Source organism: Lacerta agilis, chromosome 2 (assembly GCF_009819535.1).
Source record: "Lacerta agilis isolate rLacAgi1 chromosome 2, rLacAgi1.pri, whole genome shotgun sequence".
In the NCBI taxonomy this organism is placed as follows: Eukaryota; Metazoa; Chordata; class Lepidosauria; order Squamata; family Lacertidae; genus Lacerta; species Lacerta agilis.
Genome location: NC_046313.1, coordinates 78,290,530 through 78,311,199, shown reverse-complemented (window position 1 = coordinate 78,311,199; position 20,670 = coordinate 78,290,530). Strand labels below are relative to the sequence as shown.

The following is a 20,670-nucleotide window of genomic DNA, read 5'->3' as shown; positions in this document are numbered from 1 at the left end:
ATGCCAGTTCATTTTGTATTTTAATACAATTCACACTTCTCTCAACAGCTATCTTTAAAATTCACACTGCTCTGAATTTTGCGATGCGGTTCTTGACCCCCCAAAAAGCATTCATGCATGAAAACAAGACACAAATGCATTATGTTAGGAGAAATGGCTTGCAAAAATGTTTATATCAGGCAAAACTACTTGAAAAAAGCTGTACATTATGATTAGAATGTGCACTAATCTTTTTGTGATTTTAAAGTGTTATGGGAATGTAGTGAACTGAACGTAAGAATCAACAGCAACAAAACAGCAGGGAAAGGCACACTGGGAAGAGCGTGGCTATATCGGATATTATAAATAAAATGCAGCATTACTGATCTGGCACTATTCATTACAAAACGAAAACATGGCTACAATTTACATTGTAGTTTTACGCAAACAAAGTTCTAATTTGGTTATTCAACTATTGGCTCTGCCCCCAGTAACTTTTCAGCCTCAGGCCCTCTTTCTATGCATACACCAGCTCATATACGAAGTCTGTACTTTTTGTGTACCCAAAACGGCTACTTTGCCTTGAACAGCAACCAGGAAATCCAGTACTGTGGAAGTTGGGAGGGAGGGTGGATTGTTGTGCCTGACTGACGCAGGCCAATTTAAAGATGCGCACCCACACCAGGATTAATATGCCCAGTCCCACTCTTGAAAGTTCATGTTCACTTTCTTTAGGCAGCTCATCTCAACATGTAGACGGGAAAGGATTCTTTCACATTTGCATGGATTTCACTATACGGTGACTGATAATTTATAATGTGGAGGGGAGAACACCATAAGAAGCAAAGAATAAAAGACTGCTGTGGGGGAGTGAAAGGTACTGCTTTTCACACCACAATTTAAAGATACTTTTTCACTAATCACATTTGTATCATTACATATATTGTAAAGGAGTATCCCAGATCCAGCCAGGTTGGTGCTCTTCAGATATGGCTGGACTGCACCTCCTTCCACCAACTTCAGCTGCTGGCTCAGCTGCGCAGCTAGCTGGACAGGGATAGCCTAACTTCTATTTTCTGTGTAATCTCTAGGTTAGATTACTGCAACATACAGAGCTGCCTCTGAAGACAGTTCGGAAACTTCAGCTGGTGCAGAATTCAGCAGCCAAGCTACTCACCGGGTCAAGATGGTTTGAGCATATTAAACCCAACCTGGCCTGACTGCACTGGCTGCCAATCAGTTTCTGAGCCCAATTCACCCCATATGAACCAACCCAGACCCTGCATCAGTAATAGTAGTAGTAGTAGTTGTTGTAATAATAATAATAATAATATATTTATATCCCACCCATTTGGCTGGGTTGCCCCAATCGCTCTTGGTGGCTTCCAACAAATTAAAACACAGTAAGACATCAAACATTAAAAAATTCCCTATACAGGGCTGCCTTCAGATAATAATAATATAATAATAATTTATTATTTGTACCCTGCCCATCTGGCTGGGTTTCCCCACCCACTCTGGGCGGCTTCCAACAAAGATTAAAAATGCATTAAAAATGTCTTCTAAAAGTCAGATAGTTGTTTATTTCCTTGACATCTGATGGGAGGGTGTTTCACAGGACGGGTGTGACTACTATCGGAGACCCTTCTTTGTGTGCCTCCTCCATGGGAGATAAAGGATGGCAACGTGAGAATGGGTCTTTTCCGCAGTACCTCCCTGCTGTGCAATGTTTCCCCCAGAGAAGCTCAACTGGTGACTTCATGACATATCTTTAGGCACCAGGCAAAAGCATTCCTCTTCTCCCAGGCCTTTGGCTAATTAAACCATCTATGGCCTTATAAACTGTGTGTTGGGGGGAGGCATTGTTTTGTATGTTATTATGTGTTTTTGTATTTCTATCCTGTAAACCACCCTGTGATCCTTGGATGAAGGGTGGTCAATAAATTAAATAAAGGGAATAAAACAAACAAACATAAGAAATAAACTCCCATCAACCCTGGCTCTTGGTCATGCTGGCTGGGGCTGATGGCAACAACATCAGGAAGTTAGCACATTGGGTATGAAATAGCTTGTAGGAAACACTGGTGAACTCCAGAGCTGCTTCAGAAGTACTGTTGTCCACCGATGTTCCTGTTAAGCCAGTTGTATATATTGTTATTCTATATATTTGCAGATAACTTCATACACAGGTATGACTAATAAGGGTCCATCTATGTTAATTAAAATTTATAATAAGAAAGGTTTGTGATTTCAGATTTGCCATACTGAAATTTTGGTAGATACTGCCTTGTGAATGCAAATTAAACCCCTTCCAACATATAATCAAGGCTTTTCGTGTCTTCAGGGCATGCAGAATCAAGCATTTTAAGGTGAGGAGGCCTGCGATGGTCCAGACATTAGGTCATTAAGTTGCACTTCATTGAACTTACTTCCAAAACATTCCTTAAGTGATAAATTTTATAGGAAGTCTAAGTAGCATAAGAAAGCAAAGCCTGTTTACAATAATGATATAGAAAAGGAGCAATAATGTTTACCTGCTACCACTGGAGATTTTCTGTCATCTAGAAGCTGAATGGCAGTACTTGCTGTTACCACATTGCTTTTGTTTGCTGTTTCTACAATAAAAAAGAAACATTTATTCAAATTAAGATTCTAACTATGTATTTTTTAAAAAACCGGTGGTATGTTTTCACAATAGCAGATTAAAATAAGCTTTGCATGTCATCTAAACTGGAGATTGTAGTCAAGCTCTATCCTGCTAAACCATAATCTGTAACCAAGAAGTTAAGGAGGGGAGAGATTAACCATGACCCCACATTCGGATGACATGCTAAACCACACATTTGTTTAGTTGCTAGGTCGTGCTGACCTCAAAGGACTGGTGGAGGAGCTCAAAGGACTGTGGCTGCATACCTGGAAGCCAGTACGTTTGTGTGTTCACGCTAAACAACAGTTCTTTGTGTGCACAGTGGAATTAGAAACTGTGAAATTACAGCATAATATTAAATTAAATCCTGCAAATCTTAACTGCCTGTAGTTTTAAGTAAAGTAAGTGGAAATATTGGGTACCAATCTGAATTGATGGGTGCAATTCCTTCCTTCCTTCCTTTTTATTTACTTAAAGGTTTTATACCACACATTTCACATGTATCTCAAAGTGGTTTTGAGTGTATGAAATAGCTATGAATCGAAGCACAATTAAATGACAAACCTGTGCTGAACGGGATTGAGTAGACAAAGCTTCCTGGTATCTGTTCTGCAGCTCTTCTGTACCAAAGCGGGAAATGATCAGCGTTGAAAATATTCTCCTTGTCTCCAGCTGTCAAGAAGTCTCTTGAAACAGAAGAAAACATAATATGTTTGCTTGTTTTAGTTTTTACATCTTAAGCTCCTTAAAAAACAAAAGTTTTCTTTCTTTTCTTCTTTCTTTAGTTCTCCTGAAAGTAACTCTAGAGTAATATAAGCTACCCTCTCGATACCAGAGTGACTGGTGTCAGCATGGCAACCCCACATGCACCTGGTTACAACTGCGTTTACAATGCCTTCCCAGGTAGAACGCACCTAAAATAAACATGCTGCAGTAAATAAGCATAGCTGCTGCTAAGACACAGCAGCTGGAAAACCTGTCTCCTCCTCAGCTTGTAGGTAGCCCCAGTAACTAAGCAATGAACATCTTTCAGGAAGCGTAACAGAAAAGCACATTAGGCCTTACTTTATTGATGTTTCAATATTTGTATTTTTGTTATTTCAGTTTTGATTGTGTAGGTTGCTTTGAGACCCTTTGGTGTAAGAAGCGACAAATAAATGCAATAACAAATAATAATAGTAAAGTAGCATGCGTGTTGAGAAAAAAAAGGAGTGCATGAAACAATGCTGAGCCATTGCTTTTCAGGGGTTGGTTTTTTTGGGGGGTGATTTTATTTTACAAAACATTTTGTGCAAAGAAACAGTTGTGCAGAGAAGGGCTTTGGGATTGTGTTTTTCTAGAAGCAGTCCTCCAAGCAACATGGAAATGGAGGTGCTTTCGAAAACATGAGAGTTCAATGTGTAATGAGGTGGTGAGGTTTCTTCTTAGGTATGCTTTAAAGTAAGTCTTGAGATTCTGGGCATTATCACTTAAAATGTTATTTTGTAGCTAGCAATGCATGATGAATTGGGTCAAATGGGCAACCATTTTTCTTGGGAGATTCAAAGTGTGTATGTGTGGGGGGAAAATCAAGGGGATAGATATCCATTGCCTTTTGGCGGTATATGAGCTGTATTAAACCTGCTAAAAACGGATCTTCATTCTTTGTGTGATGAGGCAGGATGAAACAGTTTGAAAATTGAATGAACAATCTGTTATGTACAAGCATCCCAAGTTAAATTCCAAATTTATTTTCTTTTTAAATGTTTATACACCATCTTCCAAACAAAATCCCAAGGTGGCTAAAAGACTATGCAATAGACAAAACACATTGCAATAAATGAAAATGAAAATGGAACCATAAATTCAGTAACCGGTACATTTATCAAGGCCAGGTGTTTTACCTCCATGCCCCTGCCCAAAGAAACCCAGCTGAGGTGAGCAAGTGCACTTTCAAGATTTGCCAAAAACTCAACGGGGTTGGCACCCACTTTATTTCCAGGGGGACATGGCTCCATAAATTGGGCATTGCAACAGAGAAGGCCTTCCCTGGTTGCTACCAGATGCATTTCTGCAGACTGTAGTGCAACCAAGAAGGCCTCATTCTGAGATCATACTAGCTAGTCTGGTCTAAATAGGTGAAGGCATCCCCTCAGATAGCCAGGCTCCAAGTTGTTGGGCTTTCTAAATCAACAACTGAAGCTCACACTTGGCCCAGTAGAGCTTTAGTGTCCTTTGTTTTGACACATTGAATCTGAACTAGAATGCATAGAACTTGTGGGAAAGGGAAAGAAGGGACTATATAAAATTATGTGCATGGTTCTCTACTTCTGGGACTGCTTTCTTTCATTGCCATATACTACTTACTGATTAGTTAGCTGTTCCGGTCCCACAAACAAATTGACACGAGAAAGACCCGTCCGAGTTCCAAGGAAGGCGACTTCCACTCCCTTGTCTGAATTTCTGAAGGAGAGCAACACACAAGGAAAAATTGCATTTCCAGACAGTAAATGGTATGCAGATATTCTGAGGTCACAAGAAGTGCAAGCACAAACCAGGACTGCAATTTTAATCAGTTTTAATAAATACAGTAATCAACTTAAGCTTTAACTGAAATTAAAATATTTTCCCAATTAATCAGTGGGAGTTGGACTGAAAGCATAAACTGTTAAGCAGTCAACACAGATGTACAATCTCCCTTCCTCTAACCTATAGTTGTGTGCAAATGGCTGCTTTATATTATCCGAATTATCCTATACATCTATTCCCTATACATAGGGAAGCTTTTTAAAGTTGAATGTTTTACTGTATTTTTATACAGTATATGCTGGAAGCTGCCCAGAGTGGCTTGGGCAACCCAATCAGATTGGCAGGGTACATAATAACAATAACAATAATAATACACCCTACTTTTTGATGGGTGGGAGCACCATTTCTCTCAATTTTTCAAGGTGGGGGAATAAGAAATTACCTAGCAGGTTTTTTCAGGGGGTGGTTGTGGGGCTCACTATTACCAGTGGCTGTAGCACAGCCTCTTCTGTTTTCACCTAAATTACTGTGTTGGCATCGTGGCCACCATTTTGCATCCTGCACAATGCCCTGGACCCAGAATTGTTCTGAGGTCTAGTGGCAGAGAAAGGGGGGGCCTGCTACCATTTAATTTAATTTAATTTTTGTTGTTGTTCAGTCGTTCAGTCGTGTCCAACTCTTCGTGACCCCATGGACCAGAGCACGCCAGGCACGCCTATCCTTCACAGCCTCTCGCAGTTTGGCCAAACTCATGTTAGTAGCTTCGAGAACACTGTCCAACCATCTCATCCTCTGTCGTCCCCTTCTCTTTCCCAACATCAGGGTCTTTTATAGTGGGGAATATTTTTGGGAAATTATGCAAGGTGACCCTTTTCTAGGGGGTGATGGGGGGGAATCTCAGAAATTTCCCCAGCTCTAATCTGATGCTGTATGGACAAGGCTGCAACCCTGTGCATTCTTAGGAGTAAGGACTAGCAAAGTCATGCCAGGATATTGTTTTTCATTGTTCCGCTTACCTTTCAAAAAGAAAAAAGAAAAAAAAAGAAATGACACTCCACTACTCTTCATTTGCTTTTAGACAATGGCCTGTTGGTCCCTTAAGTGAATCTTCTATATTGCCTTCCTAGTTTCCCTTTTCAAAATTGGTTTTAAATGGCCTTAAATGTGGCTTTAATGCACTGATTTTATGCAAAACACTGAGAGCAACTCAGCAGGGGCACTGCATGTCAATCTTGGTTTGTTTTTTTAAAAAATTAAATGCTGTCCATGCAATTTCATTCTGTTGCTCCAGAACAAATGACGCCATGAGGGTTGTCAGGTGGCTGCCTAGAGATTCCCCCCATGGCCCTTTAATGGGCTGCTGACTTGGAAGACGAGAGAGTCCTCATTTCTCTCATCCATTATGCTGCAGGCTCTGTCGTTAGCCTCCCTCCTCAGCTGATGTACAGCTCACTTGCTTATTTCAGCAGGTAGTGGATGATTGTGGGGGAATGACAGGACTGAGGATAGCCACACAGCTGCCCAATCTTTTGTTTTCGTAATGGGTTTAAAGGAAAAGAGAAGTAGCTGGGTTTCAGCTTAGCAACTCTACAGGCCAGGGCTCCATGTCACATCACAGCCCCAGTTTTAGAAAACGCCAACAGTTGGTAGCAGCACCTGAGAAGAGAGAGTAGTGGCACTCTCAGGATGGCAGCACAGGAAAGCCTGTGCCAGGAGGACAGTCTAGATCAGGGGTAGCCAGTGTGGCCATTGGCTTAGGGTTGCTGGCTCCTGGAGTTCAACAATACCAGGATCACACCACATTGGAAATCTATGATTTAGGTGATTATTCTGTAAGTAGTATTTTAATAATATATAACACCCATTACTCTAGTACAGAAGAGGTTCTAAAGAGTGTAGACATGAATCGACTCTTTCCACTGATACAAATGGAGGAGTCTATAAGGGCAGGTGAATTATTTCTGTGCATCATATATTTAAAACAATGAATGAATTGGTGAAAAATAAATGTATGTAACCGAGTGAAGACACTATTAAAAGAATTATAAGTAATGCTCTGTTCACTTACTCTGATTTGTTCAGTGCAAGGCTGGTCCAATAAGCTTCTATTGGTGCGCTGACCACTGCATCAAACAGTACTTCCTGTATTAATTCTTTATCACCTATAAAGTTTTAAAGCATTAATAAGGAGCATGTGTGCAGCCTTCTTACGACAGTAAACCTGGAGTCAGTAGATATTGGCAGGAATGCTACATGTCTGTTGTTAGAGACTGCATACTTCACTGTGGATTCTGGCCCCAGAATAACTTGTAAGTACGCAAGTGATGGAAATCTCACCTATTTGAGATGAGATGGGGAGGAGGGAAATCTCACATACCATGGCTAGCATCTTTCTCTTGCACATGGAAATCTAAATTCCCTGGATTCCATGCACTATATATAATCCTTATAGGGGTTCCATATGTCCATACTATATTTCATCCAGGTACTATCATGCTTGGTAGCATCATTCCACAATATTGGTTGTGATCCACCACCACCCATCTTCTGTCCCAGTGCCAACTATAGAAGACACAATGAGATGAGCACATGGAACATTTGCTTTCTGCGGCCAGCAATGGAAAATTCCCAGTTGCATTTATAAGGTTGTGCTGCAGACAGTACCATCTCACATCCCAACCACAGCTCAATTGAGTTTTTGTTACCAAAGCACATACAGGTATGATCATCAAACAGTCTGAACGTCAAAATCCATCTTGGTTTTCTCAGTAATGCCAATACATGCCAATGTATTTCTACTGATGAAAGCAAAGGTTTCACCCAGCAGTTTGTTGTATAACAACCAGTACAAATGGAACTTTCTTAAGTAAGGATACTTAGTGTTTATGTAGAGTTCAAAGAGCTTCAGAATCTTTATTGTGTTAGAATCCATTCAGTGGTAGGTCAGTATCATAACCCCAATATCGCAGATGGAGGAACTGAGGCTGAGAGAAAAAAGCTTGCCTAGACCAGCTACTGATTTGATGGTTCAAGCAAGCTCAGTCCCCCACCAATGATGTACACTACCCATTTCCTGTGTATTGCATTAAAAATGAAGCTGGTGTGTTATTCTGTAAAAGGCAAATACAGTTTGGATGAATGCCGGCAATACTTATCAAAATTAATCAACAACTCACAAGGAAGCAATGGCTCTTTCCCCATGAGGTAGTTTTGAATAGCCTTCAGCTGAGTCATTTGGCGGTGCTCAGGATGCAAGTCTGTGTTGCAATATGACCTGAGAACATAGCATGGTTAAAAATAATTTCAGCAAATATTTGTAAGCATGATCTCACATTGTCATTCTGCAGAAGGAGTCGGGCACACCACACATGAACAAGAAGGGCAACACAAATCAACTGCATGCTTTATTGAAGACTTACCATTCATCTGCCAAAGATACATCAGGCTGTTCTAAATCATTCAATCCTGAAATCAGAATATGTGGCAAGGGTCATTTTCTGAAAGCTATCAGCATCAGTTCAGTGTCTGTATACAGTTCATGACAGCCATTCTTCATTCTTTGGGGTAGGGAGGGGACTGCTAGGTTATATACCATAACTACCCTAATCTAAATTAAGTGTATTTCTAGCAGTACTAAAAAATATGCAAGAACCAAGGGAATACATTTGATTAAACCTTGGGAACTGAATATCATTATATATACAGGATCACATAGGTTTGACAGCTGGAAGACACCTGTACAAACTTAAAGCTGGTCTTCAAGCATGTTAAGACAACAGGCGCTTTTACCCTAGTTATCCCACAAGCATGATATCCTAAGGATTGTAACCAGTGGGTTGTATCCAATGCTGAGTGAGTGGAATTCCAGGCATGCAGCGGGACTTCCTTTTCCTCTCCTCCGCTAGTACACCACCCAAATATACTTTTGTGAGTGTGCAGGGAGCTGGAGGGGACAGGAAAGGAAAATGAAGTTCCCTTGCATGCACGGAAGCTGGTTGCACCAGTGAAGCTGCAGTGTTGGGAAATAGCCCAGTGTGTTTCTCTATTCCTTTAGTGATCTTGTGGTACTGTTACATATACTCTTTTGTTATTGCTGCCTGTATTTTTAAAAGTTTTTTTTTTAAAAAAAAAAACTCATGAAGACACACAGGCATAAAAAAGCATAGGAGGTGGGTATGAGAGATAGTCAAAAAAGGCATGTAGCTGAGGATAGGAATGGAAAAGGATGTTGAGATTATGAGTCTCGTGCTCTACTGACTGAGATTACAGTCAGTAGACTTTTTAAATACAAAATGAAGATGACCAATGTAGGCTTGGGTAATTGTTTATACAGGAACATAGGAAGCTGCCTTATAGAAGACCCTATGCTGTCCACTCTGGCAGGCAGTTTCAGACTGAGGTCCTTCGCATTACCTGCATCCAGATCCTCTTAACTGGAAATGCCAGGGACTGAACCAAGGAAATTCTGCATGCAAAATGTGTGGTTTAGGCTGGACCTATCTATGAAGAGTAACTACAGGGGAATGAAAACTCACTCTCAACCTTAGTTATCATTGTCTGAACAGCAGGACCCAGGTTCTCCCGTATGTTTTGGCTCTAAAACATTCACGAGTCCCACAACTGTAGTTAGCAGGCATACAGGTATAATTCAAATAGTAAAAGTAGGGGATCTGATACTCTAATGATGATGCTTTGACCATGAAAAACACAAATTGGTGCAGATGGGGTGGGGGTTGTCCTGTTTGGCAAGCAAGGTGGCTGCATAGCTCCAGGGTCCACCTAACAGGACTAATGAATTAAAACCACAAATCTAGCACAAAGATGCCCACAAAGTGAGGGATAAAATGATACAACCATATTTCTATGTTACAATGAATCTTTGTTGTGGGCACTGTCCCCATAAATCTCTCACATATATCTTTCATCCAATTAGATATGTGCACACACACACACACACACACACACACACACAAAACATGCACAAGGTCATTGGGCAATAAAGCAGAAAAACTGCTTGAGAAGCCTACATGCCTTAAGCCCCATTATCATGCAACAGTTGAACAAATGCCTAGGAAATCTGATTTGCTGTGCAAATGCTACCTTCTTCTATAGTCACGTTTCCTCTGAAGAAATATTTGCCGTGTCCTCTAGAGAGAGCCACACCTAAACTGTGCAGATAAACAAAAAGCAGGCCATGAAATCTGCCCCCCCCCCATACAAAGCTAGGAAAGTGCAAGAGAAAAATATATACCATTTCTCCCGGCATTTTTAGTCCGTGCTCTAGAAACAATTCAGTGTTGTTTCCAAAACATCGGTGGTTGCATTTATTGCTCAACCAGCCACTTCAGTGCCATTTCACTTTTACTGTGCCAGGAGCAATGGACTGTATCTATTTGTGTGTTTAGGGGTGCAGTAACCAGTGCATTCTCTGGCAAGCTCAAATGCAAGCCCCACCAAGGTCAGAGTGGTTCTTCCAGCTGCTTCATTTTCCAGCCAAGATCTGAACATGCCCATGGGCTCACCGGGAAGGAGGCTCAAAAATGAAAGTCATCTGTGTGCATGGGGGTGGGACTGCCCTTACTGATAGTCTGGGCGCCAGTAGAGCTGCTGAGTGCAAGGAAATACAAGAATGTGTTAATGGGGGGTCATAATGACCCACTTGGCATAATTCTTTGTTAATATTTTATGTGATGGAAATAATACCGCATTGGGCTTATCTTCTCCATATAACACGGTCACACATGGAGGACTACTACTATATAATGTACAGCGTGGACGAATGGCTGGAATACATTTCCTCTGTTTTCTAAAGCATTCATGAAACTGCAGTACAGGTGACTTGGAGGCCTGGCAAGAGATCAACAGGATAAAGTCCACATGGTTCCCACTCAGAGATACAATCTATTCTCTGTGGTCAGGTATCTAATTTGTTTGAGAATGGACTATCAACAAACCTTCGGAGAGGAAATTCCAAACCCTCTTTTTTGGTACAACAAATATACGCTATAAAAGTACGTTTCCTTTTCTGCCCTTTAAACCATCTACACTACTATATCTTGTCAATATAAGACCCACAATAGAAAGGCAAGGATCTGGAAAACTGCACTTCTGTTTTGCTTATACTGCTCTCTCATAGGGAGACGGGCATCCTGATCCACAGCCGAGTTAAGACAAGGGGCCAACCTGAGGCATGGGTGCCACAAATGTCAAGAGCCATTATTACCAGAATCTGGTAATCTTCAGGCTTCTGTGCCAGTGAGCTACAATGGTTTACTATTATTTCCATACCATCCTTCATCAGAGGGTCACAGGGCGGTTTACAATATAAAAGCTCATAATATACAGCACAATACATATTAACAAACAAAAACAATCCTCCCCCATCTGAAAGGCCATAGGTGGTTTAATTAGCCAAAGGCCAGGGAGAAGAAGAATGCTTTTGTCTGACACCTAAATATATGTAACAAAGGCATGTTTCTCTGGGGAGAAGCTTCCTCAAGCAAGGAGCCACCACAGAAAAGGCCTGTTCTCATGTTGTGGCTCTGTGGACCTCTAGTGGAGGAGGGGCATGAAGATGGTGATCACAGGGTCCAGGTCAGTTCATATGGGGAGAGGCCACTCTTGAGGTACAGGTATTGTACTTTCTATACTCCAATTCCCATCAGCCCCAGACTGGCTGGGATTATGGGAGTTGTAGTCCAAAACATCTGGGCAGCAATGCATTTTCAGGCTCCGGACTACCCACCCTGATTGGCTATTGGATCCTCCTGGACAGGAAGGACTCCAGAAGGCTTCCTATTTGGGATGAGACTTTGCCTGAGCTACAACAGCTTCTTGGCTCTGGTATATTTTGGAGTGTCTCTCAATTCCCTTGCCACTTGGCTCTCCTCCGTATGGTGCCTATGGCTCAGAGCTGATATGCAGGCAGTAGGGGCTTACTGCACAATTAGCAGGAAGAAGAAGAACTGGGGGCCCATTGGTGCCACAGCCAGGACTGAGCTCTTGCCTGCTTACTCTACTTGCAACCCAGAGCTTTTTACAGGTGTTACTGGTATGAAGGCCTGCCCCTGGGGCCACGCAAATTTTCTCAACCTCTCATGCAATGAGGATGAGCTTCTGGAGTGGGGAGTCTTTTGTATTCATGGAAACAATAGAGAACTTTTATCTTCCCAGGTTCTCCATGAGGGGCTCAGAGAACGTGTGTGAATTTGGGGAAGAGCTAAACACACAGCTCTGGAGCCCTGCTGTACCCTTGTTGCCTCTTCAGTCTAGTTAACACCTGGTCAGGAGAGGCTGCATACATACAATATCATACTTTGAATGGCTTGTGGCTCAACAAGCCTTCTCAGTTCAGATCCATGGTACACATAGAGATGCATTTGTTAGCGTAATCCTTTAAATGGTACCATTCCTTTCCCAGAGCTCTGTGCAAGCAGAGCTGCCTGTTCTCTGGAGTGGCAGGGGCAGTTCAGTAGAGACAGGAACACACACATGCTGCTTTCTCCAAGCACTGAAGAGATCGGAGGACTTCCTGAATGGCAGGTCCAGATCACAGCCAGGGAGTTTACCTTTCACAAACTACCCATCCCTGAATGAAACCTACAAAGGCATGCTCTTTGCAGCATTGTCCAGGAGTATTTTATTGTCAGCTCCTCCTGATGAGCTTTTAATGAGCTCGCAAGGCTTGCAACTGCAATGAGCCTGATGAAATGTTCCATTTATTATGACCAACCCTACCTGAAAGGAGTCCCCTTGATGTCTGTATAATAGTAGTCATTTGTCATCACCAACACCCGCTTCTAGATTTAGAAAAGGAAAGAGAAACAACAACATGCCTGTTAGGAAAGGTTAAATGCAAAAGCAAACTTAAAATCTGTGACAAGATTAATAACAGCAATATGCACACATACATGCAAATGTTTATATCTGACCCACAATTAATAAACACAGTGGACATCATGTCTCAGGGAAAGTTTTCCACTCCAAACATACACTTTAAACCAATGGTTTGTGTGTTTTTTTTTGTTTTTTTTAAAAAGCAGTTATTTGTTTTACTTCTAGCTGAAAAAGTGTTTTCTATACGATACCCCTTTGTCCACTGTTTTCTTCACTTCCATAGAGAATTTTCCTGTTTTCTGATTCACCATTGCATTTCGAAGCTGAAAGTAAAATAAAGTCATATAGTTAAACAAGGAATGAGGAAAAAATAATAATCTTTGTAGTTCGCATATTTGGGCAAAATGAAGATATTTCACATAGCTGCAGAAGGTGTTGCCGCTGCTTCTGGACTGCTTGTTCAATAGCCCCTTCCTGCTCACTAAACCCTGTTACCTCTTCAGTTTCCGACATGCCCTCCTCCCAGTCAGTTCCTCCTTCTCCCTCCCTTCTACTAAACTACATGGGCATGTTCAATGTTGGGGTTTCTGGGTTGGATAGAACACCCAAGAAATTCTGAGAACCTCTAAAAGAGTTCCATTCAAATTTGCACACACACACACACACACACACACACACACACACACACACATATATGCACATGGTGATGGGTACCCTACAAATCTCCAAATGGGATCCTTCTACACTTGTTTCTCACCAGACTAGATGACCTTTCAGAACCAAGGGCTGCAAAGAAACACTCCACACAGTGAGAAAGAGTCATAAGACCAGAATTGCCTCCATTTTTTGAGAATGCTATATCTATCTATCTATCTATCTATCTATCTATCTATCTATCTGGTGGGACTTCTAAATGGGTTCCACACATTCTTAATTTAAATTTCTTTCTAGAGATTACAGGATGTAGTCCAAAGTTGGAAGCCCCCTGTATGCGTGGTTCTGTGCCTGACAATGAGTTTTGTATCCGAATTATGGACTGGGAGTTCAACTCACAATTTTAGTACCAGGACATTTGTTTGGCCAAGCATTTTAATGTTTTAAATTTACTTTATAGTCAATTTAAACTGGTTTTATACATTGTTTCTTCCCCCCTCCCCCCTGGCTTTCTATATTTACATTGCTATAAATGATGTCATTTTCTTGTTTTTGGTATATTGTCATTTTGGTATGTTCCGTTTCCCATGCTTCAACCTCCCTGGTATTTATATAAATGAAGAATGTGCTCAATGCATGTCAGACTCAGAAGGAAGTTCCACTAAGTTCAGTGGGGCTTAATCCTGAGAAAATGGATGCAGGATGGCAGCCTGAATAATATTTTCAATAAGATTTAAAAAAAACAAAAAACATTTCTGCTTTTCTTTTTTTCAGTTTACCTTGAACTAGCCTAACAGAGCACACACAATATAGCATTTGAATGTGTAAATAATGCATACAGCCCTGGAGAAGGGACATTTCAGAATACCTTAAGATACTGCTGCATTCCAGGATTTGGAACCAGCGAGCTTATTCTGTTACCACTCCACCTATTTATTCTTCTCCAATCCACTTGCATGCATCATGGATGACTGATTGGGCAACAGGGACAGGCTTTTTTCATTGTCGATTTGCTATCAATGTCCTCCTGAAGGAGGACTGTGCTGTTGGGGGGTGGGGGGGTGGAACTGTTGCCAAAGCTTGTCAGGGAAAGAGCTGTTTTTGTTTTTGTGAAGAATTTGAGCATGGCTGACAGACTGAAAACTGCAATGTTTGCAGCTCTTTAAATTTAATTCTGGGCCATCTAGATCGCGGCTAACAATCTTACTCTTCAGTCAGCGAGTGTAAAAGAATAATTTTTCGCTGGAGGCATATATAAAATAAAACATATACAGTATTTTACTGCAGGTTTTTTTGTACGTACACACACACACACACACACACACACACACACACACACAATGCGTAATAGGCAATTCTGGAAATATTTTCCCTTTTTAACTTTTGTGGTTTTGGACTAGGAGAGCTGGTCTTAATTAACAATCTACTTTCTAACGTTTAAAGAACTGTTCCATTTATCTTTAACATGTTTCTCATTTTTCTCCATTTCAGAGCCTGTAGTCTTCCAGCGCCCACTCCCCACACAACCCTCGGGCAAGTCACAAACTTTAAAAAAAGGGCCCCCAAAACCCTCGTAGCTTTTAAGATCAAGTATGCATGTGGGAATTAGATTTTTTATTTTTTTTACCCTCTGAATAGAGTTCTTGGCTTTGTAGCTCAGTTTTTCATCTATTCTGTAGACTTTTGTTCTGCTACCTCTCTGGGGTTGAAACTGGTGACCAGTGATATGGATTCAGAACATCTTTCATCCAAAAGCAGGCCAGATACTTTTAAGTATAAGTAACACAATGTGCACTCCCAAATATATAGCTTCGTTTTCACTACGGAAGATATCTTAAACACAAAATAAAACTGTGCCTCCTTTAATCTAATTAAAACTGCATGTTTTCTAGTCTTGTTAATGGACACAATGTCACAAAGGAATCTATAGAAAACAGGTAAAGAGGCAGGCAGACATGTTGACAAATGTATCACAATATAAGCTTGCATCCTCTACACCAGGCCTGCCAACTGGCAATGCACTCCCTGACTTGTACACAACCAGGTATTGCAGCTTCAGCTTTTGGGTGGCCCTGAGCAAGGTGTTGTTAATGCCCTCCCTGCCCCCCTGGGCAAAAAAGGACCCTCCGGAAATCACCGCCACTCCTCCCCACCCCAGTGATGTTGGTGCTGCAACCACCAGCAGTCTCTCTGTTCTATGAGTGTGGAAGCAAATAGGCTTTTTCAGTTGTGACAGTAGCACCATAATAGGCTGGAAGCCACACAGCTCTGATGGGTACTTGGCAGCTTCTACATATCTCTATCAACACCAAGGAAGCCTTTTTGGGTTGGACTGTTTGGTGGCTGCAGTATTGCCAGGGTCAACAGCAGTCACATTTGAACCAACAGAGGGCCAGAGCAGGGGCATTGACTTGCCCCCCACATTGAGGGTGTGCAGTCATGTGACATTATGTGTCATGTGATACCACCTGGAATGTGCAGGGCGGGGGCAGGATGCATGGAGGGTGATCTCTGTGTTTGCTCATCCCAACCACAGTCCAGGAGCTCAGGAGGCAGGCAGAGGCTGGGATGAGTGAATCAAATATTGCCCACGCTCCTCCCAGCCGTGCGGAGTTTGGGATGAGCATGGGTGACCTTTGCTTCATTCATCCCAGCTGTAGCCTGGCTCCTGGGCTGCTGGGTGGAGGCTGGGGCGCACAGAGGGCACCCAGTGGTGGCTCCCTCAATACTGGGGGGCACTGCCCCCTGCCCAAAAAATATTGGGGGAGTTGAAGCCCCTTCACCCTCTATACCTGGCGCCGCTGGGCCAGAGTGGTGGCTGAAGTCACAGTAATGCTGAGATGAGGATGTGGTCCCAAACAAAACGCCAGCCCCAGCAGATGTCCAAGTAATTGGAAGCTGACACTGGATGTTAGTGTTCGGAGTCAACCCAAGATATTGCGTTGGTGCAGTTTTGCTGCCACTGCTATAGCAGCAACAGTTGGATGCCATTTTGAATCAAGAAAGTGGATTGAAACATCCAAAGTTGCACCAAATAGCTTCTATGCCTCTGAGACGTACTGAATCAGCAACCACACTCTCAAATATTCTATTGACTGGCAGGGAATAAGAAAAATAAATCTCCCCACAGGATCTGAGGTGTACTAACTGTTTCCTACTACCCTTGGTCCCTTTCTTGATGAGAGCAGCATTATAACAGCAGGCCCCTCCCTCGACCTCTGCAAACTAGTCTAAGGACAACATGCATATCCCGGTTTCAATTTGAAGGGGGTCAGTCTTTTCCCTTCTTCTAGAAAGCTTGATAGTGCAGATGCTCTCTAGTGAGTGCTAATGAACAGATTAAACAGAAGTCTCTGAGTCTCTGGTGAGATGTTCAATGGACTTCAGCAATTGCAGAATCTGGGTATTTTGATTTGAATTGCACAAGTGGGGAATTTCACTTGCAAATCTCATTTTAAAATGAATTAAGCCAAAGTTCAGGTTGAAAATGCGGAAAAGAATGTGGGAAACATCACAAAATCTAGTGGAAATGTTTAGGAGCAGAAATCACAAGAGCTGAAGGGAAGAGGTGAAAAGTCTCCGAAAAGATGAACTGATTTAATCAGCAAAATAAAGAAAGACTGGCACTGCTAAACCCATGAACTGTTTCATTATTTATAAACTGAGTAGGGGTGGGCTGACAGAATCGGACATATATTTTGCAAGGGAGAAGGAAAACATAAACTTGAGTTGGAGAAAAAGGATAAGAAATGCCTACATCTGAATGCTGATAATGCTCCAGAGGCAGACATACGTGATGAATCCCAGATTTCAGAAAGACGTGACACTGTAAATATGGGAACCTTCCGTTGATATATTCAAAACCTCTCCAAAATGAGTGGGTTTTGGAAGGATATAGGGGATGCTAATGTACTGCTGATATTTGAGAAGAGTGCTAGGAAATATCTATGAAAATGCAGACATGCAAGCATGACTTTAGTCGGCGCAGACATTATGGGAAAGGCTCAATAACAGGAACCGAAAGGAGAACACCTGGAAAGTTATGATTTAATTAAGGACAGTCAGCATGGATTTGCACAAAACGAATCATGCCTAACAAATCAGATTTATGGTGGAAGTAACAGAAAGACCAGGCAAAGGTTAAGCCATGGACATCAGGAAAACTTTTGATACAGTACCGCTCAAGGAATTGACATGTAAATAAAGAATGACACAGAAGGGAGATGCAAACTGACTGGACAACAGAGATACGAACAAGGGAGGAGCATGATCTTGGAACAGAAAGAACTTAACTGAAAAGATTAGCACATACCTAAAAGAAGGTATTAGATGGACAGCACTAACCTGATCCTGCAGTTCTGGATTCTGGGGTTTGGACAGAGACCAAAAATGTGGTTCTTTTTAAAATATTGGTTGGTTTCTGGCATTTTAAGCTGCTTCATAAGCAACAGGGAAGATTCTTCAGAGATATAGAGCAGCCTGGCAAAATTTGGCACAGGATCTGTTCTTGTTGTGTAATATAACATCTAAATGTTATTTACTCGGCACGACCTAGAGGTGACTCCTGGCTTTCAAAGGTTTAATGTTCTGCCCCTATGGAGATGGTGGGGCTTGGCACCTCCTCCTCATTCATCTTACCAAGCTCTATGGCTGGCGGAGCTTATAACCGGACTAGTCTCCCTCTGCCAATCCTTACAGCTGTATGTATCATCTGTTCTGTGATTATTTATCACCTTTATTTCCCATCTTTCCACTAAGCACATTCGGGTTATTTCTTTATTTACTGCAATATTTATACCCTGGTTTTTCACCATTCAGGCTTTGCAAGGTGGCCAAGTGTGATTGTTTCATTTGACCTATAGAGCTATGAGAAGCGTTAGGCTGATAGAGTGGGCCTGAGCATGGGTTTGAATATGAGTCTCACCAGGATTATATATTATGCCAATCCTCTCCACATGACATGCAGATTCTGGCTTCCTGAAACCTTGCTGCCCTTTCCTATTGCAGCTGGTATATCAGTCCTACGTGGGCTAAGGGTAGAAGTTTAACAAGTAAACTCAGGGGGAATTCAGTGTAGCACTAGGGCAATCGTTCTGTCAGCGCAAGGAGTTGGCTTGCCAGACAGAATGATCCCCCATCTTCTCCCCCTTACATATTGTTCTGTGGATTCTCCCAACCCCACTAGAGCCAGTTTTCTTTTTTCTTTTTTCTTTTTTTGAGATGTGGTGACAGGGCCGGATTTAGGTTTGATGAGACCCTAAGCTACTGAAGGTAATGGGGCCCTTTATATGCCCAGCTGTCCTTTGTCAACACCAAATTGCCGCTGTTTTTTTGTGTTGAATATATGCTATATGGTAATTTATGGACCTAATAGGTATCTAAAGCCATTTGCACATTACAAATAGGAGCCTACACAACAAAGAACACTGTTGCTGTATGTAGGTTTTATTTTATTTGTTTTTTATCTTATATTTTGGAAATGTACATCCAGTTCCCCCCCCCCTTCAAATTTTTTGTGGGTCCCAAAGAGAGTGGGGCCCTAAGCTATAGCTTGTTTAGCTTATACGTAAATCCGGCACTGTGTGGTGAGGACAGGGAGGGAAAGCACTGCTGCACTAGCAGAAGTCCTTGCATGGGTTTCCACTAGTGGGGCACAATAGTTGAATCCCGCCCAGGCTCCGTATAACACCGGGCTCTCTTCTATTCTCTTCCCCCCCCCTCCCCCTGTCACTGAGCAGCAGACTAAATGAACCAAATGAACCAAAGCATTGTAGGGATTTATACACACGGCCTCTTATTAAGTGCTTCCTTCGACCAACACCCAATATGGCCTGCCCTTGAGGGTCACTTCCGTGGTAACCAACGGAATGCAAGATGTTGTGCAGGGCAAATGGCAATATATCCTTGGTACATCTATACATGGGGGTACGTATGTACGAAGCGGAAGAAGAATGAGAAAATCAGTACTGTATATACCTGGGGGGGGGGAAGAGAACTAATACAAAACAAAAAGACAAAAATAAAATTTGAATGGAGAAGGGGAAGAACATGGGCCATTATCTTTCCCTTCTCTTTTCTTCCTGCTGCTTAACACTTGAAAGTGGTATATTAATTAGTGAATGCAATGACCTTTCTGACAAGCTGTGACAGAACAAATCACTCACCACATCATCCCTGTCTTCCCACTCCACCTCGGAAAGGTCGACGCTGCTATAGTTAGGCTTCCTTCGCTTTTTTACTTCTTCATACTAGAATTTAATATATATATATATATTATTATTATTATTTTTAAAAAAGACATTGGACAAAATGATGAGCCATTTCTTTACAACCTCAGGTTCAGCTTTTATGCTAGATATGTGTTTAGATGCAATGGGTTGTTTCAGCAATGCATTTGCTTAATCCTGAGTTAAGCACACAACAGCTTTACACAAACTTGTTTTTTTTTATTTTTAGCACAACTCTTTGAGGCTCCAGAATGGATTTCCTTTAATCAGAACGTGCCGCCCTTTTCACAGACCGTAAGCACAGCAATTGTCAGTGTACCCTTGACATCGAGGGATCAGGGACAAATAAACTTGGACACCTAATAAAAGAAAATTGCTTTGTATGAGCACCACAGATACATTAGACTACCAGATTCTACACCATATGGAAAGTATGCAAGTTGTACTCTCAAATTTTATAAAATACATCCCGAACTAGTTCTTGCAGCCATGCAGGAAGTGATATTTCCTAAAGTGTTATCAACAAAACGTTTACATGTTTCTCTTTAAACAAGATAAGGCCCTATTCCTAGGAAGTTTGGTGTTAATATCTGCTGATACTGTAGTTTATCAGTCCTTTCATGGGGGTAGATGGGTGGGAAAATACAAGAAGCACGCTAATAGAGACATGCCATTTGTTTTTATCACTAATATGGCAACACTGTAAATCTCACATTTTAAAATAAGCATCTCATGATGACAAATGGCTTTGACACTGGTGTTCCTGTAATGTAGGAAAATCCTGCCCCCTGCTGCACATCACAACTGAGAGACCCTGAA

At 41.8% G+C, this 20,670-nt stretch overlaps 1 protein-coding gene across 1 annotated transcript in view; it reads right to left on the bottom strand.

Moving 5' to 3' along the window:
• Nucleotides 1-20,670, bottom strand: part of CACNA2D3 (calcium voltage-gated channel auxiliary subunit alpha2delta 3) — a 487,051-nt gene that overhangs the window by 86,543 nt on the left and 379,838 nt on the right. Inside the window, exons 18-27 of the mRNA XM_033140932.1 lie at nt 19,789-19,872; nt 13,222-13,293; nt 12,872-12,933; nt 10,235-10,302; nt 8,554-8,599; nt 8,311-8,408; nt 7,203-7,296; nt 4,973-5,068; nt 3,191-3,312; nt 2,514-2,594 (exon numbers count right to left, since the gene is read on the bottom strand). Of these exons, the coding sequence (XP_032996823.1) occupies nt 2,514-2,594; nt 3,191-3,312; nt 4,973-5,068; nt 7,203-7,296; nt 8,311-8,408; nt 8,554-8,599; nt 10,235-10,302; nt 12,872-12,933; nt 13,222-13,293; nt 19,789-19,872 (823 nt within the window). The remainder of the gene's footprint in view (nt 1-2,513; nt 2,595-3,190; nt 3,313-4,972; nt 5,069-7,202; nt 7,297-8,310; nt 8,409-8,553; nt 8,600-10,234; nt 10,303-12,871; nt 12,934-13,221; nt 13,294-19,788; nt 19,873-20,670) is intronic.